This window comes from Sitophilus oryzae, unplaced genomic scaffold (assembly GCF_002938485.1).
Source record: "Sitophilus oryzae breed Bouriz unplaced genomic scaffold, Soryzae_2.0 scaffold_864_pilon_pilon, whole genome shotgun sequence".
In the NCBI taxonomy this organism is placed as follows: domain Eukaryota; kingdom Metazoa; phylum Arthropoda; class Insecta; order Coleoptera; family Curculionidae; genus Sitophilus; species Sitophilus oryzae.
In genome coordinates, this window is record NW_022147488.1 from 416,376 (window position 1) to 439,947 (window position 23,572).

Consider the following 23,572-nt stretch of genomic DNA (forward strand, 5'->3'; position numbering starts at 1 on the left):
CAATTAGAACAACTGAAGAAGGCACTAGTACCACGCCAGCAAGCGGGCATTCAAGCATATCACCAGTAACAATTAGAACAACTGAAGAAGAAGGCACTAGTACAACGCCAGCAAGCGGGCATTCAAGCGTATCACCAGTAACAATTAGAACAACTGAAGAAGAAGGCACTAGTACAACGCCAGCAAGCGGGCATTCAAGCGTATCACCAGTAACAATTAGGACAACTGAAGAAGAAGGCACTAGTACAACGCCAGCAAACGGGCATTCAAGCGTATCACCAGTAACAATTAGAACAACTGAAAAAGAAGGCACCAGTACGACGCCAGCAAGCGGGCATTCAAGCGTATCACCAGTAACAATTAGAACAACTGAAGAAGAAGGCATTAGTACGACGCCAGCAAGCGGGCATTCAAGCGTATCACCAGTAACAATTAGGACAACTGAAGTAGAAGGCACTAGTACGACACCAGCAAGCGGGCATTCAAGCGTATCACCAGTAACAATTAGAACGACAACTCAAGAAGAAGGCACTAGTACGACGCCAGCAAGCGGGCATTCAAGCGTATCACCAGTAACAATTAGAACGACAACTCAAGAAGAAGGCACTAGTACAACGCCAGCAAATGGGCATTCAAGCGGATCACCAGTAACAATTAGAACAACTGAAGAAGAAGGCACTAGTACGACACCAGCAAGCGGGCATTCAAGCGTATCACCAGTAACAATTAGAACAACTGAAGAAGGCACTAGTACCACGCTAGCAAGCGGGCATTCAAGCATATCACCAGTAACAATTAGAACAACTGAAGAAGAAGGCACTAGTACAACGCCAGCAAGCGGGCATTCAAGCGTATCACCAGTAACAGTTAGAACAACTGCAGAAGAACGCACTAGTATAACGCCAGCAAGCGGGCATTCAAGCGTATCACCAGTAACAATTAGAACAACTGAAGAAGAAGGCACCAGAACGACGCCAGCAAGCGGGCATTCAAGCGTATCACCAGTAACAATTAGAACGGCAACTCAAGAAGAAGGCACTAGTACGACGCCAGCAAGCGGGTATTCAAGCGTATCACCAGTAACAATTAGAACAACTGAAGAAGAAGGCACTAGTACGACGCCAGCAAGCGGGCATTCAAGCGTATCATCAGTAACAATTAGATCAACTGAAAAAGAAGGCACTAGTACGACGCCAGCAAGTGGGCATTCAAGCATATCACCTGTAACAATTAGAACAACAACTGAAGAAGAAGGCACTAGTACGACACCAGCAAGCGGGCATTCAAGCATATCACCAGTAACAATTAGAACAACTCAAGAAGAAGGCATTAGTACAACGCCAGCAAGCGGGCATTCAAGCATATCACCAGTAACAATTAGAACAACTGAAGAAGAAGGCACTATTACAACGCCAGCAAGCGGGCATTCAAGCGTATCACCAGTAACAATTAGAACAACTGAAGAAGAAGGCACTAGTACGACGCCAGCAAGCGGGCATTCAAGCGTATCACCAGTAACAATTAGAACAACTGAAGAGGGCACTAGTACCACGCCAGCAAGCGGGCATTCAAGCTTATCACCAGTAACAATTAGAACAACTGAAGAAGGCACTAGTACCACGCCAGCAAGCGGGCATTCAAGCATATCACCAGTAACAATTAGAACAACTGAAGAAGAAGGCACTAGTACAACGCCAGCAAGCGGGCATTCAAGCGTATCACCAGTAACAATTAGAACAACTGAAGAAGAAGGCACTAGTACGACGCCAGCAAGCGGGCATTCAAGCGTATCACCAGTAACAATTAGAACAACTGAAGAGGGCACTAGTACCACGCCAGCAAGCGGGCATTCAAGCTTATCACCAGTAACAATTAGAACAACTGAAGAAGGCACTAGTACCACGCCAGCAAGCGGGCATTCAAGCGTATCACCAGTAACAATTAGACCAACTGAAGAAGAAGGCACTAGTACGACGCCAGCAAGCGGGCATTCAAGCGTATCACCAGTAACAATTAGAACAACTGAAGAAGAAGGCACTAGTACGACGCCAGCAAGCGGTCATTCAAGCGTATCACCAGTAACAATTAGAACAACTGAAGAAGAAGGCACTAGTACGACGCCAGCAAGCGGGCATTCAAGCGTATCACCAGTAACAATTAGAACGACAACACAAGAAGAAGGCACTAGTACGACGCCAACAAGCGGGCATTCAAGCGTATCACCAGTAATAATTAGAACAACAACACAAGAAGAAGGCACTAGTACGACGCCAGCAAGCGGGCATTCAAGCGTATCACCAGTAACAATTAGAACAACTGAAAAAGAAGGCACTAGTACGACGCCAGCAAGTGGGCATTCAAGCGTATCACCAGTAACAATTAGAACTACTGAAGAAGAAAGCACTAGTACGACGCCAGCAAGCGGGCATTCAAGCGTATCACCAGTAACGATTAGAACAACTGAAGAAGACACTAGTACGACGCCAGCAAGCGGGCATTCAAGCGTATCACCAGTAACAATTAGAACAACTGAAGAAGACACTAGTACGACGCCAGCAAGCGGGCATTCAAGCGTATCACCAGTAACAATTAGAACTACTGAAGAAGAAAGCACTAGTACGACGCCAGCAAGCGGGCATTCAAGCGTATCACCAGTAACAATTAGAACGGCAACTCAAGAAGAAGGCACTAGTACAACGACAGCAAGCGGTCATTCAAGCATATCACCAGTAACAATTAGAACAACAACTGAAGAAGAAGGCACTAGTACGACACCAGCAAGCGGGCATTCAAGCGTATCACCAGTAACAATTAGAACTACTGAAGAAGAAAGCACTAGTACGACGCCAGCAAGCGGGCATTCAAGCGTATCACCAGTAACGATTAGAACAACTGAAGAAGACACTAGTACGACGCCAGCAAGCGGGCATTCAAGCGTATCACCAGTAACAATTAGAACAACTGAAGAAGAAGGCACTAGTACAACGCCAGCAAGTGGGCATTCAAGCGTATCACCAGTAACAATTAGAACGGCAACTCAAGAAGAAGGCACTAGTACAACGACAGCAAGCGGTCATTCAAGCATATCACCAGTAACAATTAGAACAACTGAAGAAGGCACTAGTACGACACCAGCAAGCGGGCATTCAAGCGTATCACCAGTAACAATTAGAACGGCAACTCAAGAAGAAGGCACTAGTACTAGTACGACGATACCAAGCACCGACGATTCAAGCGTATCACCAGTAACAATTAGAACAACTCAAGAAGAAGGCACTAGTACGACGCCAGCAAGCGGGCATTCAAGCGTATCACCAGTAACAATTAGAACGGCAACTCAAGAAGAAGGCACTAGTACAACGACAGCAAGCGGTCATTCAAGCATATCACCAGTAACAATTAGAACAACTGAAGAAGGCACTAGTACGACACCAGCAAGCGGGCATTCAAGCGTATCACCAGTAACAATTAGAACGGCAACTCAAGAAGAAGGCACTAGTACGACGCCAGCAAGCGGGCATTCAAGCGTATCACCAATAACAATTAGAACAACTCAAGAAGAAGGCACTAGTACTAGTACGACGATACCAAGCACCGACGATTCAAGCGTATCACCTATAACAATTAGAACAACTGAAGAAGAAGGCACTAGTGCGACGCCAGCAAGCGGGCATTCAAGCGTATCACCAGTAACTATTAGAACAACTGAAGAAGGCACTAGTACGACGCCAGCAAGTGGGCATTCAAGCGTATCACCAGTAACAATTAGAACAACTGAAGAAGACACTAGTACGACGCCAGCAAGCGGGCATTCAAGCGTATCACCAGTAGCAATTAGAACAACTGAAGAAGAAGGCACTAGTACGACGCCAGCAAGCGGGCATTCAAGCGTATCACCAGTAACAATTAGAACAACTGAAAAAGAAGGCACTAGTACGACGCCAGCAAGCGGGCATTCAAGCGTATCACCAGTAACAATTAGAACGACAACTCAAGAAGAAGGCACTAGTACGACGCCAGCAAGCGGGCATTCAAGTGTATCACCAGTAACAATTAGAACGACAACACAAGAAGAAGGCACTAGTACGACGCCAGCAAGCGGGCATTCAAGCGTATCACCAGTAACAATTAGAACAACTGAAGAAGAAGGCACTAGTACGACGCCAGCAAGCGGGCATTCAAGCGTATCACCAGTAACAATTAGAACAACTGAAGAAGAAGGCACTAGTACGACACCAGCAAGCGGGCATTCAAGCGTATCACCAGTAACAATTAGAACGACAACTCAAGAAGAAGGCACTAGTACTAGTACGACGATAGCAAGCACCGACGATTCAAGCGTATCACCAGTAACAATTAGAACGACAACTCAAGAAGAAGGCACTAGTACGACGCCAGCAAGCGGGCAATCAAGCGTATCACCAGTAACAATTAGAACGGCAACTCAAGAAGAAGGCACTAGTACGACGCCAGCAAGCGGGCATTCAAGCGTATCACCAATAACAATTAGAACAACTGAAGAAGGCACTAGTACGACGCCAGCAAGCGGGCATTCAAGCGTATCACCAGTAACAATTAGAACAACTGAAGAAGACACTAGTACGACGCCAGCAAGTGGGCATTCAAGCATATCACCAGTAACAATTAGAACAACAACTGAAGAAGGCACTAGTACCACGCCAGCAAGCGGGCATTCAAGCATATCACCAGTAACAATTAGAACAACTGAAGAAGAAGGCACTAGTACAACGCCAGCAAGCGGGCATTCAAGCGTATCACCAGTAACAATTAGAACAACTGAAGAAGAAGGCACTAGTACAACGCCAGCAAGCGGGCATTCAAGCGTATCACCAATAACAATTAGAACAACTGAAGAAGGCACTAGTACGACGCCAGCAAGCGGGCGTTCAAGCGTATCACCAGTAGCAATTAGAACAACTGAAGAAGGCACTAGTACGACGCCAGCAAGCGGGCATTCAAGCGTATCACCAGTAACAATTAGAACAACTGAAGAAGAAGGCACTAGTACGACGCCAGCAAGCGGGCATTCAAGCGTATCACCAGTAACAATTAGAACAACTGAAGAAGAAGGCACTAGTACAACGCCAGCAAGCGGGCATTCAAGCGTATCACCAGTAACAATTAGAACAACTGAAGAAGAAGGCACTAGTAATGACGCCAGCAAAGCGGGCATTCAAGCGTATCACCAGTAACAATTAGAACGACAACTCAAGAAGAAGGCACTAGTACGACGCCAGCAAGCGGGCATTCAAGTGTATCACCAGTAACAATTAGAACGACAACACAAGAAGAAGGCACTAGTACGACGCCAGCAAGCGGGCATTCAAGCGTATCACCAGTAACAATTAGAACAACTGAAGAAGAAGGCACTAGTACAACGCCAGCAAGCGGGCATTCAAGCGTATCACCAGTAACAATTAGAACAACTGAAGAAGAAGGCACTAGTACGACGCCAGCAAGCGGGCATTCAAGCGTATCACCAGTAACAATTAGAACGACAACTCAAGAAGAAGGCACTAGTACGACGCCAGCAAGCGGACATTCAAGTGTATCACCAGTAACAATTAGAACGACAACACAAGAAGAAGGCACTAGTACGACGCCAGCAAGCGGGCATTCAAGCGTATCACCAGTAACAATTAGAACAACTGAAGAAGAAGGCACTAGTACGACGCCAGCAAGCGGGCATTCAAGCGTATCACCAGTAACAATTAGAACAACTGAAGAAGAAGGCACTAGTACAACGCCAGCAAGCGGGCATTCAAGCTGTATCACCAGTAACAATTAGAACAACTGGAAGAAGAAGGCACTAGTACGACGCCAGCAAGCGCGGGCATTCAAGCGTATCACCAGTAACAATTAGGAACGACAACTCAAGAAGAAGGCACTAGTACGACGCCAGCAAGCGGGCATTCAAGTGTATCACCAGTAACAATTAGAACGACAACACAAGAAGAAGGCATCTAGTACGACGCCAGCAAGCGGGCATTCAAGCCGTATCACCAGTAACAATTAGAACAACTGAAGAAGAAGGCACTAGTACGACGCCAGCAAGCGGGCATTCAAGCGTATCACCAGTAACAATTAGAACAACTGAAGAAGAAGGCACTAGTACGACACCAGCAAGCGGGCATTCAAGCGTATCACCAGTAACAATTAGAACGACAACTCAAGAAGAAGGCACTAGTACTAGTACGACGATAGCAAGCACCGACGATTCAAGCGTATCACCAGTAACAATTAGAACGACAACTCAAGAAGAAGGCACTAGTACGACGCCAGCAAGCGGGCAATCAAGCGTATCACCAGTAACAATTAGAACGGCAACTCAAGAAGAAGGCACTAGTACGACGCCAGCAAGCGGGCATTCAAGCGTATCACCAATAACAATTAGAACAACTGAAGAAGAAGGCACTAGTACGGCGCCAGCAAGCGGGCATTCAAGCGTATCACCAGTAACTATTAGAACAACTGAAGAAGGCACTAGTACGACGCCAGCAAGCGGGCATTCAAGCGTATCACCAGTAACAATTAGAACAACTGAAGAAGACACTAGTACGACGCCAGCAAGTGGGCATTCAAGCATATCACCAGTAACAATTAGAACAACAACTGAAGAAGGCACTAGTACGACGCAAGTGAGCGGGTATCCAAGCTTATCCACAGAAACCACTGGAATAACAAGTGAACAAGGCGCTAGTACAACAACTAAACTAACCGGGCTGCCAGGCGAACCCTCCGAAAAAGTAACAGGAATAAGTGAAGAAGGCGTTAGTACAACACCAGTAACCGAGAAACGAGAAGCGTCTTCCCATCTTACTACAGTAGAAAGCAGTAGTTCAACACTGGTACCCCCACTGGCAGTTACGGAATCTCAAACAACGCACAATATAGAAACCACTACGAAAGATACCATTGTGTCAATACAAAGCTGTTTTTCCATAATGGGTATGCTAAAATTTATTATTAAATCGTATTCTACCGCGAATTTACGTTTGTCGTGTGCAATGACAGTGATAGTACAACATATCTTTCTAGTAGACACATAATACTACCTTAATATTATTTCTTAATATTATCAATCATTCAATAAAAACAGGATATGGATAGTATTTAAAGTATCTCAATTTTTATTTTATTACTGGATTTTTGGAACTTTTTATTTATGGTGTTATATACCTAAAATTAATAGTTTTACTATTTTTTTAGAATTTATTTAAACAAATAATAGATTTCAGTGTGGTTAAAAATTGTCAGTTATTGTCGTTTCTGAAAGTGGACTACAAAAATTTGGTAGGAGAGTGTTATAGAAATGAAGGAAAATATATATTTAAAGATATCTTAGTTTGGGGGTACATGCTACAGGATGTTCAAAATATATTTGTATATTTCAACTACTTAAAATTAAAAAATCTGAAATTTTTTAAATGCTACACTAATATACCTTTTAAAAGTTGAAGGATTTTGTAAAGAAATCTATCAGAAAAAATTATAATATTATATTTAACATTATATACTAAAAAGTTATAGAATTTTACAGTAAATCTAAAAATAAAATAAAAAATATGGTGTTGCATTTAAAAAATATGGTATAATAACATATATATAAAGCTATTTCCACACTTTTTTGAGGCACCCTGTGTACTCCATAATAATTTTAAAATATGTATCTTAACCTTCCCTATAACTTTTATATTTAACATTTTTTTTTGTAAACCTCTAAACAAATGAGATAATGGACTTTACTCTTTCGTTGACTCACCCTGTAAATGAATAGAGAGTCTGGTATTTATGTTTAAATTGTGTTTATTATTTCCGTAGATCTTCCTTGTCCATCAGAGGGCCCTTTCCGTATGAATGATTCGTGTACTGATTATTACACATGCGTGTACAGTGACACATGTAAAAAGTACCTGGTGGTCTCGATAGAGAGTTGTAGGAAATGTCTGAAGTTCAACGCAGAAAAGAGAAGTTGCGATTATCCCGAAAACGTACCAGAATGTACTTATAGCGATTCGAGTCTAGGATACTTCAATTTGAAATATGAACAAAGAGCGTAAGTTCAAGATATTACTAAAGTACCATATTATAATCTTTAACAATTCTTCTTACAGGTACTGTACAGGTCCTGGTAAATATCCTGTTCCAGATGATTGTTCAAAGTATTACCATTGTACACAAATCGAAAACACCAACAAATACAAGCTCGAAATCAAAGAGTGCTCAAGTAATTATAATAATTATTCCTAACTTATTATACAAGGTGTCTCAGAAATAAGTGCAAGTATTTTAACTGGTAATATATTTTGATCCTAGAAACACATCTATAAAGTTTTCTTGGGAAAAAACAATTTTGAAATTTTATATTTTTCTTGACATTTTCCGGTGAATTTTAAAAAACTTTTTAGTGCCACTTGTTTATTCACCTGAAATGTCTTTAATAGCCGGATAGCGTCAGTGAATCTCAAAAGGTTGCCATTATTTTTTTAAAATTTTCAATTTAAAGTTAAATAGCTCGGTTATTTTCAATTTATTTTAAAAAATGGTAAAGAGAAAATATGTTTCTTTTGACCAGAACTAACTCCCCTTAAAATACACACACCGGAAAAGTCTAGGGATATTACAATTTTATCCAGCCATCGTCAGTAATTTTATTATTTGCATTTCTGATATAAAATTAAAATAAACAACTAGTTTACAGGACGTATTGGAAATAAAAATGCGAAATTTACCGAATTTTTCAAATTTACCTTGATTTTTATTGAACTAAAAAAATACACATACTTTATAAAAAAAAGATAAAACCATTTTTACTTAATAAAGGGTATGGCCTCCTCTACTGTTCATTACAGCCCAACATCGTCTCTCCATGCTCCTGATCAGGTTGTCGATCTCTTCTTGAGGTACAGCCTGCCACGCCGCATTCACGGCCCGAACCAGATCCCTACGAGTTTCACGAGGCATACCCATTCTCAAAATTCTTCTTTGGGCCGCGTTCCATACGTGCTCGATGGGGTTGAGGTCAGGAGATTGTGCCGGCCAGGGTAAGATGTTTAATTGATGAGCATTGATAAACTCACTTACCACTCTGGCTGAATGAGGCCGTGCATTGTCATGCATGAGAATGAAGTTTCTCCCAAAATCATTGGCATATGGTAACACGACAGGCTCAAGAATTAAATCACGATATGTGATTCCTGTTAGAAACTTTTCAAGAAAAACGAGATCAGTTTTTCGGCCTAACTGGACTCCTCCCCAGACCATAACTGTTCCACCTTGATAAGGGTGCACTTCCTGAACATGATCCAACCGAATAAGATTTCCCGGTTCTCTCCATACCCTAAGCCTTCTCGAATCCGGATGAATTCCAAAGCGTGACTCATTAGTGAAGAGAACATTGGTCCATTGTTCATTCGACCACTGAACATGATCTTGAGCCCACAAATATCGTACCTCTCGATTTCCTCTCGTTAAGGGTTGAGCTCTCCAGGGGCGTCTGCTTCTTAAGTTGACCTCTCTTAATCTATTGCGAACAATGTCAGGACTAACGGTTACATTATGTGTTTTCTGGAGAATTAAACTAAGCTCTGGTGAGGTAAGAGTCGGTCGGCGTCGAGCATTGAATTGTAAAAACTGATCTTGCTGAGGGGTAGTAATGCGATGCGAGCCCTGTGTGCCTTTCAGCAACATCACCACTTTCAGGGTAGCGTGCACTTAATCGCGATATTACACTTTGCGTTGTATTTAATGCTCTAGCTACGTCGATTTGGCGCATTCCAGCTTCGAGCATACCCATGGCCCTTAGAATTTCGTCTCTGTTAAGATGTCTACGCTCCATAATGTCGTTTAATACTAAACAGAGTTATTTGAATGAATTCTGGCCAGTCATAAAAAACATAGCCAGTACAGGTTAAATTCGAACAATTGATGCTAGGCGCATTTTATACATTTGACAAAAAATGCATAAACACTTCTGCAAATATCCCAAATTTAGAAATAACTAGTGTGACTACTTCGTTTCAATCGAAGTAGAAAGAATCGGCCTACAAATATCTGGTTGTTTATTCAAAACATTTATTTTTAACTTTAATAAAATTATATCCCTAGATTTTTCCGGTGTGCGTGTACTTGCACTTATTTCTGGGACACCCTGTATACAGGGACATAGAACTACTACTGGTCTGTTAAAAGATCGTTCAACGTTACGTCATCATTATTTGTCAAATATGAGTTTTAAGGTGTGTTTATCAGTTATATTATTTAGAAAATTTTGACTACGTCCTGAAATTATTAATTGAGTGAATTTCGTTTTTGTTAAATTCATGTAGGGTATGTTAAACCTTTATTCATTTTGATTGTTTCTCAATATATTATTTTAGGCGTTTTTTTCTTACCTTCCCCCCTCATATACAGGGTGGCGCACCTCATTCGCCTCGGTTGATTATAAGAAAACGGAAAGATGTAGAAAAAAAAATATGGGTATATGTAGAGAGGCAATGTGCATAATTTAAAATTATTTTCAAATGTACAGGGTGTGTCAGAACTAAGATCCATACCAAAGTTTTATCTTTTCTTATAGAACGCCCGGTATTTTACTTCATTTTTGGATTCTTGGGCATAAAATAAGGATTTAATATATTTAAAAGCTTTGGTTTTTGAGTAATTTAAAAATATTTAAATATGCATGCTATAATAAAAATGTTTGTCAACACCCTGTACATTACTTTTCAGAGTTAATTCTTGTGCTGCCTTTGAAGCCAGAGAAATAAACTTTACTAAAAAATTGTATTGCTTCCTTAAATGTATACAGGGATATCAAAAATTGCTGGTCTATTTTATATATTTATTTTACATAAAAACTTTGTTATTTCAAATAGAACACCCTATATTTCTTCAAGTTTATCGAAGCAGATTTAAATGCTCTTTCAAACTATATTAGGGTTTCCTATACCTATCTGGCTCAGATTTTGAATAAAAAGCGATTTCAATAAAAGGGCAATCAAGTTGGCCGGTGTCGCCATGGCAATTTGTTGGTGACAGTTAGTAGCTATTTTTAAAATCGACAAGAGTTTATGGACTTTATTTAAATTTACCTACAATAATTTAAATAAATAAGTATTTATTATTTTATCAAGAAAAATAAAGAAGTAGTTATTTCGTTTATATTACGATGATTTGTAGATATATTAGATTTTCTATAGAGAACCAATTAAGGCAAACTCATTTTCTTCACTTCCAACGACAGGTTTCTGCCTAATAGGTTTTTCATATACCACTCTATTGCGAAATAGGAAAAGTAGTTTTTCAAAGGAACGCTTGTCATGAAAATTCCTATTTGGATATCTTTGAGCATAAACTCTTCAGGCCAACAAGCAATGGGGTCTTTCACTATATTTTGGAATTAGCATAATTAAATAAAGCAATTAGTGCCCCAATCTCAAGGTGTGGGTTCGATTCCCACACCCGACATTTCATCAGCCGACTATTTTTATTAAAATAAAAATAGTTTGGGTACCTAGGTCGACTCAGCCTTAAATGAGTACTTGGGATTCACAATCCTGGGGTAATAATAGGCGGTTGAAGCGTAGTGCTAGCCACATTACCTTCCTTGTATACCGAACGGCTCTAGCATGGCAAGTTGTGCCTTGCTACTCAAACACTATATACGGGAGCTATTATTATTAAATAAAGCAATTAATTCTAGAATTTTCTGCTATCTCACTTTCGAAAAATTTGAAGTCGTTCTTAAGAAAATAAATAAAAACAAAAAAGCCCAGTATAAAAAGCCGCACTTTATTTTTAATACGTCACGCATGTTGAAAAGCGGCAACACGGCCGGGCCACCATACTGACCCACCACCACCTCCACACAAGGCCATTCAACCTTTTCCAATATGGCGGAGTTAGAAGTGCTTTATTTGGCGCGTATTTTAAAACCTGTTTTATTTCCAAATCGACATTTTTCACACAAATGTCGGGTTAGATTACGTAATATTTCACTAATTTTTATAATATACAGGGAGTCTAAAGCTCTCCACATAAGTATGGAATTTTTTGTATTATTACTTTTATGAAAACATCAGTTAGTTACTTTTTATAAAAAGGTCTGCTTTCTCAGAAAATAGGTAGGTAGTGTACTAGTGTGTAAATATTCAAACTTGAGGTAGCATATATAGGGTGTTCAAAATCATCGGAAAAAGAAATAACCAGAAATATATAACAGAAAATAGCAATATAAACTAAATATTCAATTGCAAACACTTACCTACCACAGTTTAGAATTTACTGCACGTTTGATAAATATATACTCTTATGGACAGTATAGGAAGTTACTTGTCTTAGTAAAAGCCTTGGTAAATGCTCTTGGAATTATAAACTACACTGCCTTGGGTCAAAAAATATGGAATATTTTTTCTATATTTTGCAGCATTACACAAATGGGAATAAATTTAAACTATAATAGGTGAGGATAACTAAAAAATATAATATGTGTTTCAAGATTTTATATAGAAAAAAAACTAAATACCTTTTTATAACGTCATTTCTTTTTTTTTTCATAGTTCTTCAATAAAATATTGGATATTCTGAACAAGATGGATCTAATAATAAATTCTGACGTATGTGAGGGGCAATTGTGCAATCTAAAAAAAAGACTTACATCCAGGCCATTTATATTTTCAAATGTGAATGTTGTCAATATCTTTCTGTGATCTTTTGATGTAAAAAGCTTGACTATTCTCCCAATATTTTACTTATAGTAAGGTAAGTGTAAGCAGTAGCCATAACTACATCCTCACTAGGGTAACAGATGCTTTGGCCTTTGACCTTTTTGAGGCATATTTAATGCACTTCTTACCCGAGAACTACCAGTAGGAGTGAAATTATCTCTTTCAATAGCTGTCAACCATTTTTTACGAAACTCGTAATTTTTGAGGAATATAAAAGCAGAAACCTTGGGACCCCCTCTATAATTCTCGTGACAATTTGGAACAGAACATGTAAAAGGTATGCTACAATAAAATGTTAATACCTACCCTTTAATACCTATCTTTTGATTATTGTAAGTAACCATTATAAAGTACTATGCAGACTGGACGACTCATTTAGGTGTAATATCTTGATAAATACTTCTAGTTCTTACCTTAAAATAATTAATAATAGAGGAGTACGACAAGCACAAAAGTTTGAAGTTCTCTATGTGGAATGTCTGGTTTGGATTTTTATTACACTGTTATTTTATCACAATTTTCTGATCACACCATGCACTGAACACTAAGAACTAAACAAACGTGTTGCAGAAGCACAACAAACTAGAGATAATTAATTATTTATGGTATGCAATCGGAACGAGAAACCACTACCAGCTTTTCAGGTTAAAGGTAAACAATTTAATAATGCGCTGCCTTCGTCGCCATATTTGCCTTGCCCATATCATGTTGATTGGCCTTGAGTTGAGGTGGTGCTGGTCAAATCAAATCGCAATGTTGCCAGTTGTTGGCTGGCGCACAAAGTTTCGATGTCATGGAACTATTTTTTTTGGATAAATATACTGAAAATAGTCTTCTATTTCAGATTTTATCCTTAAATTGGGTATATAATTTTTTGTGAAAGAGCCCATTGTCCTCACAAAATAAAACTGCTACACTAGTAACATATATCCATTCCTTCCGCCAGCAGATACTGCTTCATTTTTCTTGGTGAAATAATAAATATTTATTAACCTTATTGAAGGTAAATTAAATAAAAATAACATGTATACATTTAAGAAAGGAATCAAATTTTATAGTAAAGTTTATTTCTTTGGCATAAAAGTCAGCACAAGAATTAACTCTGAAAAGTAATGTACAGGGTGTTGACAAACTTTTTTATTATAGTCTGCATATTTAAATACCTTTAAATATCTCAAAAACAAAAACTTTTAAACATATTAAACCCTTATAATAAATGCCTTATTTTATGTCCATGAATCCAAAAATGAAATAAAATACCGAGTGTTCCATAAGAAAAAATGTAACTCTGGTATGGATCTTAGTTCTGACACATCCTGTACATTTCAAAATAATTTTAAATTATGCACATTGCCTTCCCACATACACCCATAAAATATTTGGTTTCTACATCTTTCCGTTTTCGTATAATCAACCGAGGCGAATGAGGTGCGCCACCCTGTATATACAATCTACATCTATTTTACATGAGGGGCCATTAGGTCTGAAAAATATGCCCCTATTTTTTGTCATTGGTTCACTCAAAATATGTATCGTATCATCGCTTTAATTTTAATTCCAAAATATGTAGTACTTCTATGTCCCCAGAATACTGAAACACCCTGTATACTATTTATCGATTATATTATGTTTTAGAAAAATATATTTTTCCGACAAAATTTAATCCAAAAACCCAGAGTTGCGACGTGGTAGCCACATGCCCAAAGTTGAAAGGAAGATGTATAGATAACATAGCCATAGACAATTACAGCTGCGAAAAATTTTACTATTGCAAAGAAAAGCATTCCCTGTTTTGTCCGTCCAACTATATTTTCAATGGGAGCTACTGTCAGTATAGAAAGATTACTTGCATACACCCTTGTACATTGTAATTTGTTTATCTGGTAATTAATATAATTATTGTAATTAAATTATTCGTGTGTAATAAATAAAATTTGAATATTTAATAAAAAAAAGTATCTCTTTTTGTTCAGGATTTTTGTTTGACCACCCTTAGGCTAGATGAACACAGAAAAAGCAAAATTGTATTAGTCAAAAACAATTTTGACTCTGGCAAACCACTCTAAGCCACCCTGTATATGTATGTATGTGGGGACTTTACTCGATTTTTTTACATATCTCGAGACATCTTTGGGTGAGAAGCTTAACTTTAACGCTACCATAGAGTAAACAACCTAAATTTGCCACATTATCAAGTTTCGCGACTATTATCTTCTGTGGTCATGACGTGACCTCCAAAATAACCTCACTTTTTGTTTATAAAATAAGTAAACTCAATTTTTAATGATTTTAAACGTTTCTGTTAATGTACTTGTAAAAATATATCATGTAAATAGAAATACAAAAAGAAAATAACACAATTTTATCAATCGTAAACATAAGTGACGTGTAATATCAAGATATTCGTAATTATAAAAACGTACATAGGATGGCCGACAAAGTTAAAATGTAAGTAAATTAACTCACCATTTTGGAGGATTCTGGTTGTTCTAACTACACAAAAACCACTAACTAATTACTATCGAAAAGTTACACGTATTTTATTAATTAATAATCCCGTTACTTTACCGTTTGTGATCAAAATAACAACCGCACTTTTTCTGTCATTTTTTATGTCACATTTGTATACAAAAATCTTGTCATATCCTTTTCAAAATTTAATTTTTGTATGCCAATTTCCACAAATAACTATTCCTTTTAATTTGTTAGATTGTTGTGTGGAGATGCTGAAGGAAAGTTTGATGCATTATTTAAAAGGGTTGATACAATCAACAAGAAATCTGGACCATTTGACTTGCTTCTCTGTGTTGGTAATTTTTTTGGCATCAACAATAAAGAGTTCGGACCTTATAGGATTGGTGACAAGAAAGGTTTGTATTTTCTATTTCTATCTTTACCTGTAGTGCAGCTTTTTTAATTACTATTTTACATATTATTACTTCTAGCCCCAGTTGCAACATATATATTGGGTCCAAATAAGCAAGACCATATAGATTTATATCCAAACGATGATTTACACAATGAGTTAAGTACAAATGTATATTATTTAGGTATGTTATAGAAGTAATTATTTTTATTTAGTAAAGTTTTAGTTTAGTATAATAGAACATTGTTTTTCACAGGTAAAAGAGGCATTTTTACTGATAGTAAAGGACTAAAAATTGCATATATTAGTGGAATAGCAAGTTCAAATGAAAATGGTCCATGGACTTATAACGAATCAGATATCTCTGAACTTTGTGATATTGCTTTAAAAGGGAATCCATCTTTTAAAGGAGTTGATATTTTGTTAACGTCACAATGGCCTGCTGATATTGTAGAACAAAAAGTATGTTACTATTAATCAATTTACATAAAGAAAAAATGCATAAAAATGTTTTTTTTTAGGATAAATTGGATGTCACTCAGCAGTCAGAATTGCTGAGTTATTTATGTATGAAACTGAAACCGAGATATGTTATCAGTGCTTTGGAGGGTATATATTATGAGAGAGCCCCATTTAGATGTCCAAATTTAAGTGATAATGATATGGAAATAGCGACAAGATTTATAGGTATTATGTGTAAAAGATTTTAATATTTTTGTCTTTCCATAGTCCAGCCCGGGCAAGCTTTCCCAAAAAATCCGGGCAAAATGCGGACGTCATAATTTTTTAGCGATATAAGAGCCAAAAATGGTATATTTTATTAGGAGTAAAAATGATACCTACTTTTGTGGTGAGGCTGTAAGTTTGACAATACAGGCGAGGCACAAAAAGTAATTTTTACTCCGAATAGAACATGCTATTTTTTTTGAAAGGACACAAATAATTTTTTATACAATTTGAAACGTCCCAAATAATATAAAGAGATTTAAAAACTACCTTGTAAGTAATTATATATCGAGAAACTATTGTTACGCTTGTTGAATTTGACATTTTATGTCAGTTTAAGAATATATTTTCTTACTTTTCTGGGCGTAAAAGTGATTTATGCCTAGGCGTTAAAATGACGTTTTTGCGTTGTCAATCGGGGCGGGAAAGTGAAATAGCAAAAGCGGTTCCACCGTTTCCACGGAAATTTCAAATAAAATAATTCCAGCCTCAGACGCTAGGTGGTAGTGCAATTAATTTTTAGGTTAAGAAGTTGCTACTAATTATTGCCAGATGGCGTTAAATCAGAATTTTTTTGTAGTTTCCATAGTTTCCAACGGCCATTGTCATACTATTGTCAAATTCTCAAAAAATATTGTCGTTGTCATAGCGCCAATCATAATATTATCAAATGATTTTCAACACAAAACATCCCCCTTTAGAACTTCGTCTATCATGTTAAGAAATAAAAGTAAATAATAAAGCGCCTCTCGTGTTTGTTCGCACTCAAAAAATTTCAATTAATGCCTGTATATATTTTTAATATATTTTTTAAATTTACATTTTTTTAATTGTAAAGTAATATATTACATTTAAATGGAGTACATTACATAACAATCATGTTAATTACAGGATTACAAGCTTGTTTTCTAACATTTTTCAAATAAAACGAATTATAAATTTTCAATATATGTATGTATATTTGTCGTAGGTATAAAAAAAGTAAAATATAAAATGGACAAACGCTTACTTACATTGCAATAAAACTTCCACTTTTAGTTTTGCAATCCAAACGCAATATTTCTATTTCACAAATAAAAATATCCGACAACACTAAAATCACTGAAACTTCCGTGGCTTACAACGAAAAATATAACGGCACTTTTTGTTTTAGACCTGTTTATCAACATTATGCTGTACTATTATGTGTTTGTTGTTGAAGTAATATAAAATATCTAATTAGAACTTGTAAATTTTAATATTTTAACATGATTTTAACTACTTTTGACAATAGCTAACTTTTTGTTATCAAGATGACATTTTAGACGGCAACTGACATAAATGTCATAATATTTGAATCGTAAATATGTATGTAATATAATTTAAATTACTATAATGCAACTTTATACTAAGAAAACATTTATACATTCACAAAATACAACAAAGTCTAATAATATAGTTTGAAAACAATGAATATTGAATTAAAATTGAAAAAGTTAAGCGCGACCCCTTGTGTCAAAATTAGATGATTAAATTTTCGCAATTTTTACACCATTTTATGACCGGTGGCGCCTCTAGTGTTTGTTCGGGCGGTTGGGCTTTTACTCCCGCTTATGGCCATTAAAGAAAAAGTTCTAAAGGAGGATGTTTTGTAATTATCAAAACGTTTTTCAAACTATTATAAATAGGTATGTGTTTTAATTAGACAATTCCTTTTGTTTGTGGCTCTAAAAATATAATGTAAGTCTTTTATTTTTGCCATTATTTAAGTACCTATTTATATTTACTCTATTTACAAAACTTTGGGCGTATTACGTGTCTTGTTTTATTATAATAAACGATGTTTAAATATTAGACTTATAAATAAAAACTTTAAATAATAAATAATATTTACACATGTTTCGCTTTAATTTTATTTAATAATTGTATAAATTATACTGTTAAATCTTATTTTTTACACATCACAACGATACTTGTGACTAGTATTGTTGAATTTGTGTAAAAAATAAGATTTAATAATCAAATTTAATTATTTTAGAGTAAAATTCAATAAATACGCTCATTTAAAAAGCCCGCGCTTTGATCCATTTAAAACAAGCCCTACTCAGTAGATGGCGCCACTTCTGTAGGACCATTTTTCAGTATAGCAGAGTCCATTCTTTTTCTAGCTAGGTATATTTCACGTATATTAGAGAAAAACGGCATACGGTCGAGTCGGCCGCTCCTGGCACGTATACGTAGACGTAAAGAATCTTTTACGTGTATAAAAAATAGAAAATATAAGAAATGCGCATGTGTACGTAAACGTTTACGTGTTTGTAGGCCGATTCGACCGTATGCCGTTGTTCTCTATTCTTTGTTGTCAATCACGTCGCAAAAATTAATACTTCTGTGGCGTTTAAAAAAAATACATTTATAACTTTCAAAACTTAAAACATACGAAGTAAAATAATGAATTTATACTGCTGAATCTAACGACGATTTTTTAAGTAACTAATTTTATTAAAACTAATACATGCAACATTTCTTAACATGTCCGGATTAATCCGGACATCTGGTAACCCTATTCTCGTTCGTTATCAGGGAACGTTCTCAAACAAAAAAAAATCCAGCATTTCAATACACTAATTAAGATTAATGTGCATTTTTAGGTTTGGCAAGAGTAGGTAATCCTAAAAAAGACAAATGGTTGTATGCTTTAAATTTGACACCAATGGAAAAGATGAAAATTGCCGAATTACTTCAGAAAACAACCGACGAGACGCCTTGTCCATTTAATTTCTTCGATTTAGAAGGAAAAAGTAACTTGAATAATAAATTATCTGTATCTATAAGTAGGGATGGGCGATAATGGATTTTACCTGTCGATAAGTTATCGCAATTCACCTATCAATATGTCGGTAATTATCGATAGTTATTAATTACAACTATCGATATAGATATCATATGTCAACTTTTGACATTTTTGCTTAATAAAAAATCGTATTTTAAATTGCAATCTAGAGTGCCATGGCTAAAAATACTAATTTACAATGAAGGAGCCTTTTTCTCTCCTTTTTCAAGAAGAATAATTTGATACCACACACATTTGAGTCAAATTTTTGTTACGAACCGCATGTTATAATTTCAAATAAATTGTATGCAAAAATGTCAAAAGTTGACATATGAAATGTCATTCTATTCAGAGTGTTATTTTCTGTCCAATAAAGTAAAAAAATACCAAAGGTGCAATTTAAAAATCAAAAGTTGTAGTCATTTCCGGTGAGACAGGAAGTTACCGAAAACAATTGAATACGTCTATCAATCCTAATTTATCATATACTAACATAACAAATCTCGTTTTTTTTAACTGAAAAAATAAAAAAGTTATAGGGGTGAGCCGCTTTTGAAACGCACCCGGTATAATAATTTTGAAATGGTCAACTATAATTAGATTTTTTAAAAAGATAAATAAAAATATACCCACAAAAGTAATTTTCGATATATCGATAGTTATCAATAACAGATAGATACTTCTGGAAATGCGGTCAATATATCGATAGGTGACGATATATCGTTATAGGTATCGATATATCAATGTATCAATAATTTTGAAGTCGTGTACGTTATTTGATATGTCGATAACTATCGATAGTTATCTCTATATTGGAAAAAATATCATCTCTAATGTAAATATAAAAATGTTAAGGAAAACCTTTGAATAAGAAGACTAAGGAAGGAGCATATCAAAAATCTTAGGTACACCGCGATGGGCCTCAAATATGGCCGACTTAAATTCCGGTTTATCAGTGCCGTTCTAATTTTATTTAAAAAATGTAAAACTATGATGTAGGGTAGACGTGGGGTAGACTAAATAATTTGTTATTTTATTTTACGTTGTGAATAAATGTTGGTAGTTATTAAAATTGTTATAAAAATATATAATTTCTAATAAAAATAGATAAGTTATAATAAGTATTTGTTAACACAAACATCCGATACGCTACTGAAGCTGGTAAGTCAAATTAACGTATCAAAATTCTTTGACATCTGATCTTTGACAAGTAGTAAATAAAAGCTAAAATGCAAGAAAAATATATAATTTAATTAATTTAAGTGAATTTCATAAATGATCGGTTTACTACACGTATGTATATTCTATAGTCACTTGCTAGCGAAAAGTTGTTCCATTATTTCACTCAATTTTTGCCGAGATCTACCGCACGCTACACAACCAACTATTTTAGAGTCTTTTTCGATAAATCGCGATAGTGTCACTGTTAATTTAAGTTCTGCCACAAGATTTACTACCATTATACAACTATCAGTAGTAGAATACATAATAAATAACATAAAATAAGCTCCGTAAAGACTGACAAATCCACAAAATTTAAATCAAATTCAAATATGTCAAATGAATCGTCAAACAGAACTGTCAAGGATTCCCACCCTAGAGTGCTTTTTCCGCCCACCATGCATGAATACATGGATAGCATTATGCTCCTTCCTTAGTCTTCTTATTCAAAGAGGAAAACTGAAATATAATAGACCTTATTTTATACATTAATTCTCAAATGTTTAACATAATATTCATATTTTTAAAAAGGTAAACAAAAATATACCAACAAACATATCAATAACAGATACTTCTGAAGATGATGTCAATACATTGATAGGGGACGATATATCGATAGATGGTACTCTAAAATTATCGATACTTATCGATAGGTATCGATAATTTTCAATAATAGATTTAAAAATATAGTAGGGAATTTTCGTTGCTTTAAAAAAATTCAACGGTACGGTTAACGGATACGTAACCATAACCGCTATTTTGACAGATAAAAAAACAGTTTTCGGACTTTCGGTTCATCGGTTCGGAGCCGACATACGATACGATAACCGAAAACTGACAGCTAAGCACAGCCCGTAGCGTAGTGTTTTGATTTTTGGTTTTTGTATTGTTGTTTGATTTGGAAGTGCTTTATATGACTTTATTGGGTATCGCTATATAGGATGGACAATTTAATTTTATTGGACTCTAGTGATAAATCGGATTTGGAGGATGCTATGCTGTTGGAAGGGTTTGAAAATAACATCGAATATCGAGCAGAACTTTATGGGGAGTTCAACCTAGAAATATTATTTGACCAAGAGTGCAAAGCTAACTTCCGCTTTGAAAAAAAAAAGACATTCCTCGATTAGTTGAAGCACTAAGAATTCCCAACGAGTTTAACACAGATAAAATAAATAATCAAAACATAAACAAAATAGAATGATGTTAGGTTAGATCTGTATTTTTCAATGTTGTGTTTCTACTGCGCTAGTGCGCATGCGTACCGCTATGTTAACGGCTTTGGCTAACGTCCGTAAAATATCGGCAGCTAGCGGTTACGATATACGATAATCGAAATTGAAATGTCAAAGTTGTCAATTAGCGTTAACCGGAATTGCAATTTGTAAGCAACGAAAACTCCCTAGTAACTTAAAATAGACACTTAAAATTATTAGTTATTGATTATCGATATTCCAGGAGAAATTCCCCATCCCTATCTAGAGTTGAAAATTGGTTAAAATTTTAATTTTGTTAATTTTTATAGTATTTAAATCGAAAAAACGGAAAAATCCCGGTCATCAACAGTATTTTTACGACATGAATGCCCCGATGGACGACCAAAAGAAGAAAAGCAAACAGAAGAAAGCGAGAATCGAATTCGACCAGGACAAGTGTTGGTTTTGTTTGGCCAGCCCTACTTTCGACAAGCATTTGGTTATCAGTATTGGAGAGTTTTGCTACCTGGCTTTAACAAAAGGTAAGCAATTTCTACTTATAGAGAGATTCTGGAGTGTAGAGGTCAGGGGAAATATCTTCATGCATTAAATATGGTCATAAAAAAAGGAAGACTTAAGATGGCGCTGCTGTAGCAAAAGCCTAAAATTATTTAAAATATGGGGCGAAAATGTTTAGAACCCTTTTTTTCAGGTGGTATAGTCGAAGAACATTTTATGATAAGTCCACTAACGCACTTTCAGAGCAGTTTGGCTTGTACGGTGGAGATACAAAAAGAGATGGCGAAATTTAAGAAGGCTTTACGCAAGTTTTATGCGAGAAATGAAAATGTACCGGTGTTTTTCGAAAGAAACTACAAAACTTCTCACATGCAACTTCAAGCGATTCCAATACCAAAACAGGCAGTTAGAGAATTGCAGGAGATTTTTATGGTAAGTTGTCGTAAGTGCAACAAACATACAGTCGGTCCAGTAAGAACGGAATATCTTTTTTACTCAGGGATGGGTGACTAAAAACTGTTTTTTACGTGTAAAAAATATACTTTTTTACGCGCTAGGTTTTTACAGTATTTTAGGGCGTCTATTAATACAAAACGTCACATTCAAAAAATCTATAAAAAAATAACTATTTCTTATTTTAAAACTTATAGAAACTAAGTATACAGGGGTCCGGCAATAGTGCGTCGGGCATCTGTAGCTCCTAGAATAAAAAACTTGAGAATTTTGTTAAAGTGCAAACCTAAAGTATGTACCAGGATGTATTTCAGGAAAATATTTTAACTTCTATAGGGTGGCTCAAAAAAGTGTGAGTGGACCTGGATGATTTTTTTTAAATGGAACACCCTGTATATTATGCATCCTTTCAGAGTACTTTACATAACCCTAAGATATGAAATAAATATGTTTCGATAGTTAGAGAGATATTAAAAAATAAATCAAAAATATATATTTTTCAGCCCTTCTTAAAAAAATTATTAAAAATACAAGAACTGTTCTGAAATCAAAACTATATGAGGTATTTACTTTAGATGGTCTGTTCTTACTTTGCTATAAATATGGTAATCGTAAATCATACAGGATGTTCAATATTCAACGCCAAACTTTCTAAAATATAAAATAATTTTTGTATATTAACCCTGTATATTATTTTTTTATTAAATGGAGAGTTAAAGTGTGGTTTAGGTATGTGGATGATATTTTTAATACCCTGAACTTTACCAATATTTTCTTAACACCAAAGAAACGAGAATAAATTTAGAAGAAAAACTCACATTAATATGTGCCGGTTATTTTTTATGCTGTTTTGACACACATTCAGACACCATAGATAATTTTATTTCTAAGATTAAATAATCGTTTTTTTCCATTAAATTTACTCATGCAAAATTGAGAACAACTTTTGTTTAGATTACCATTTCTAGATGTATTAGTTATTAGAAATAATTTGAATAATTGCTAAAGAATTTTGATATCTATAGGAAAA

General features: G+C 35.8%; 2 protein-coding genes across 2 annotated transcripts in view; both read left to right on the top strand.

The window, feature by feature from the left end:
• LOC115890442 (mucin-5AC-like) overlaps window positions 1-14,680 on the top strand; it is a 45,907-nt gene extending 31,227 nt beyond the window's left edge. The window contains exons 6-13 of the mRNA XM_030910670.1: window positions 13-603; window positions 3,274-3,564; window positions 3,856-4,878; window positions 5,238-5,534; window positions 6,202-6,969; window positions 7,843-8,077; window positions 8,136-8,248; window positions 14,385-14,680. Coding sequence (XP_030766530.1) covers window positions 13-603; window positions 3,274-3,564; window positions 3,856-4,878; window positions 5,238-5,534; window positions 6,202-6,969; window positions 7,843-8,077; window positions 8,136-8,248; window positions 14,385-14,620 — 3,554 coding nt within the window. The 3' untranslated portion in view covers window positions 14,621-14,680. The remainder of the gene's footprint in view (window positions 1-12; window positions 604-3,273; window positions 3,565-3,855; window positions 4,879-5,237; window positions 5,535-6,201; window positions 6,970-7,842; window positions 8,078-8,135; window positions 8,249-14,384) is intronic.
• Window positions 14,681-14,962: 282 nt separating this feature from the next.
• LOC115890405 (CWF19-like protein 1 homolog) lies at window positions 14,963-22,676 on the top strand. The gene is made up of 9 exons (XM_030910634.1): window positions 14,963-15,197; window positions 15,459-15,619; window positions 15,695-15,799; window positions 15,872-16,077; window positions 16,137-16,302; window positions 18,972-19,121; window positions 21,900-22,112; window positions 22,283-22,521; window positions 22,665-22,676. The coding sequence occupies exons 1-9, from the start codon at window positions 15,178-15,180 to the stop codon at window positions 22,674-22,676; spliced, it is 1,272 nt and encodes a 423-aa protein (XP_030766494.1). The 5' UTR covers window positions 14,963-15,177.
• The last annotated feature ends 896 nt before the right edge of the window (window positions 22,677-23,572 follow it).

Bases quoted from the DNA above. Each gene is read 5' to 3' on its own strand.
- LOC115890405 (XM_030910634.1), top strand. From the start codon at position 15,178: ATGGCCGACAAAGTTAAAAT. The intron at 15,800-15,871 runs GTATGTTATAGA...TGTTTTTCACAG, and splicing joins TACAAATGTATATTATTTAG to GTAAAAGAGGCATTTTTACT. The intron at 19,122-21,899 runs GTAACTTGAATA...TAATTTTTATAG, and splicing joins CTTCGATTTAGAAGGAAAAA to TATTTAAATCGAAAAAACGG.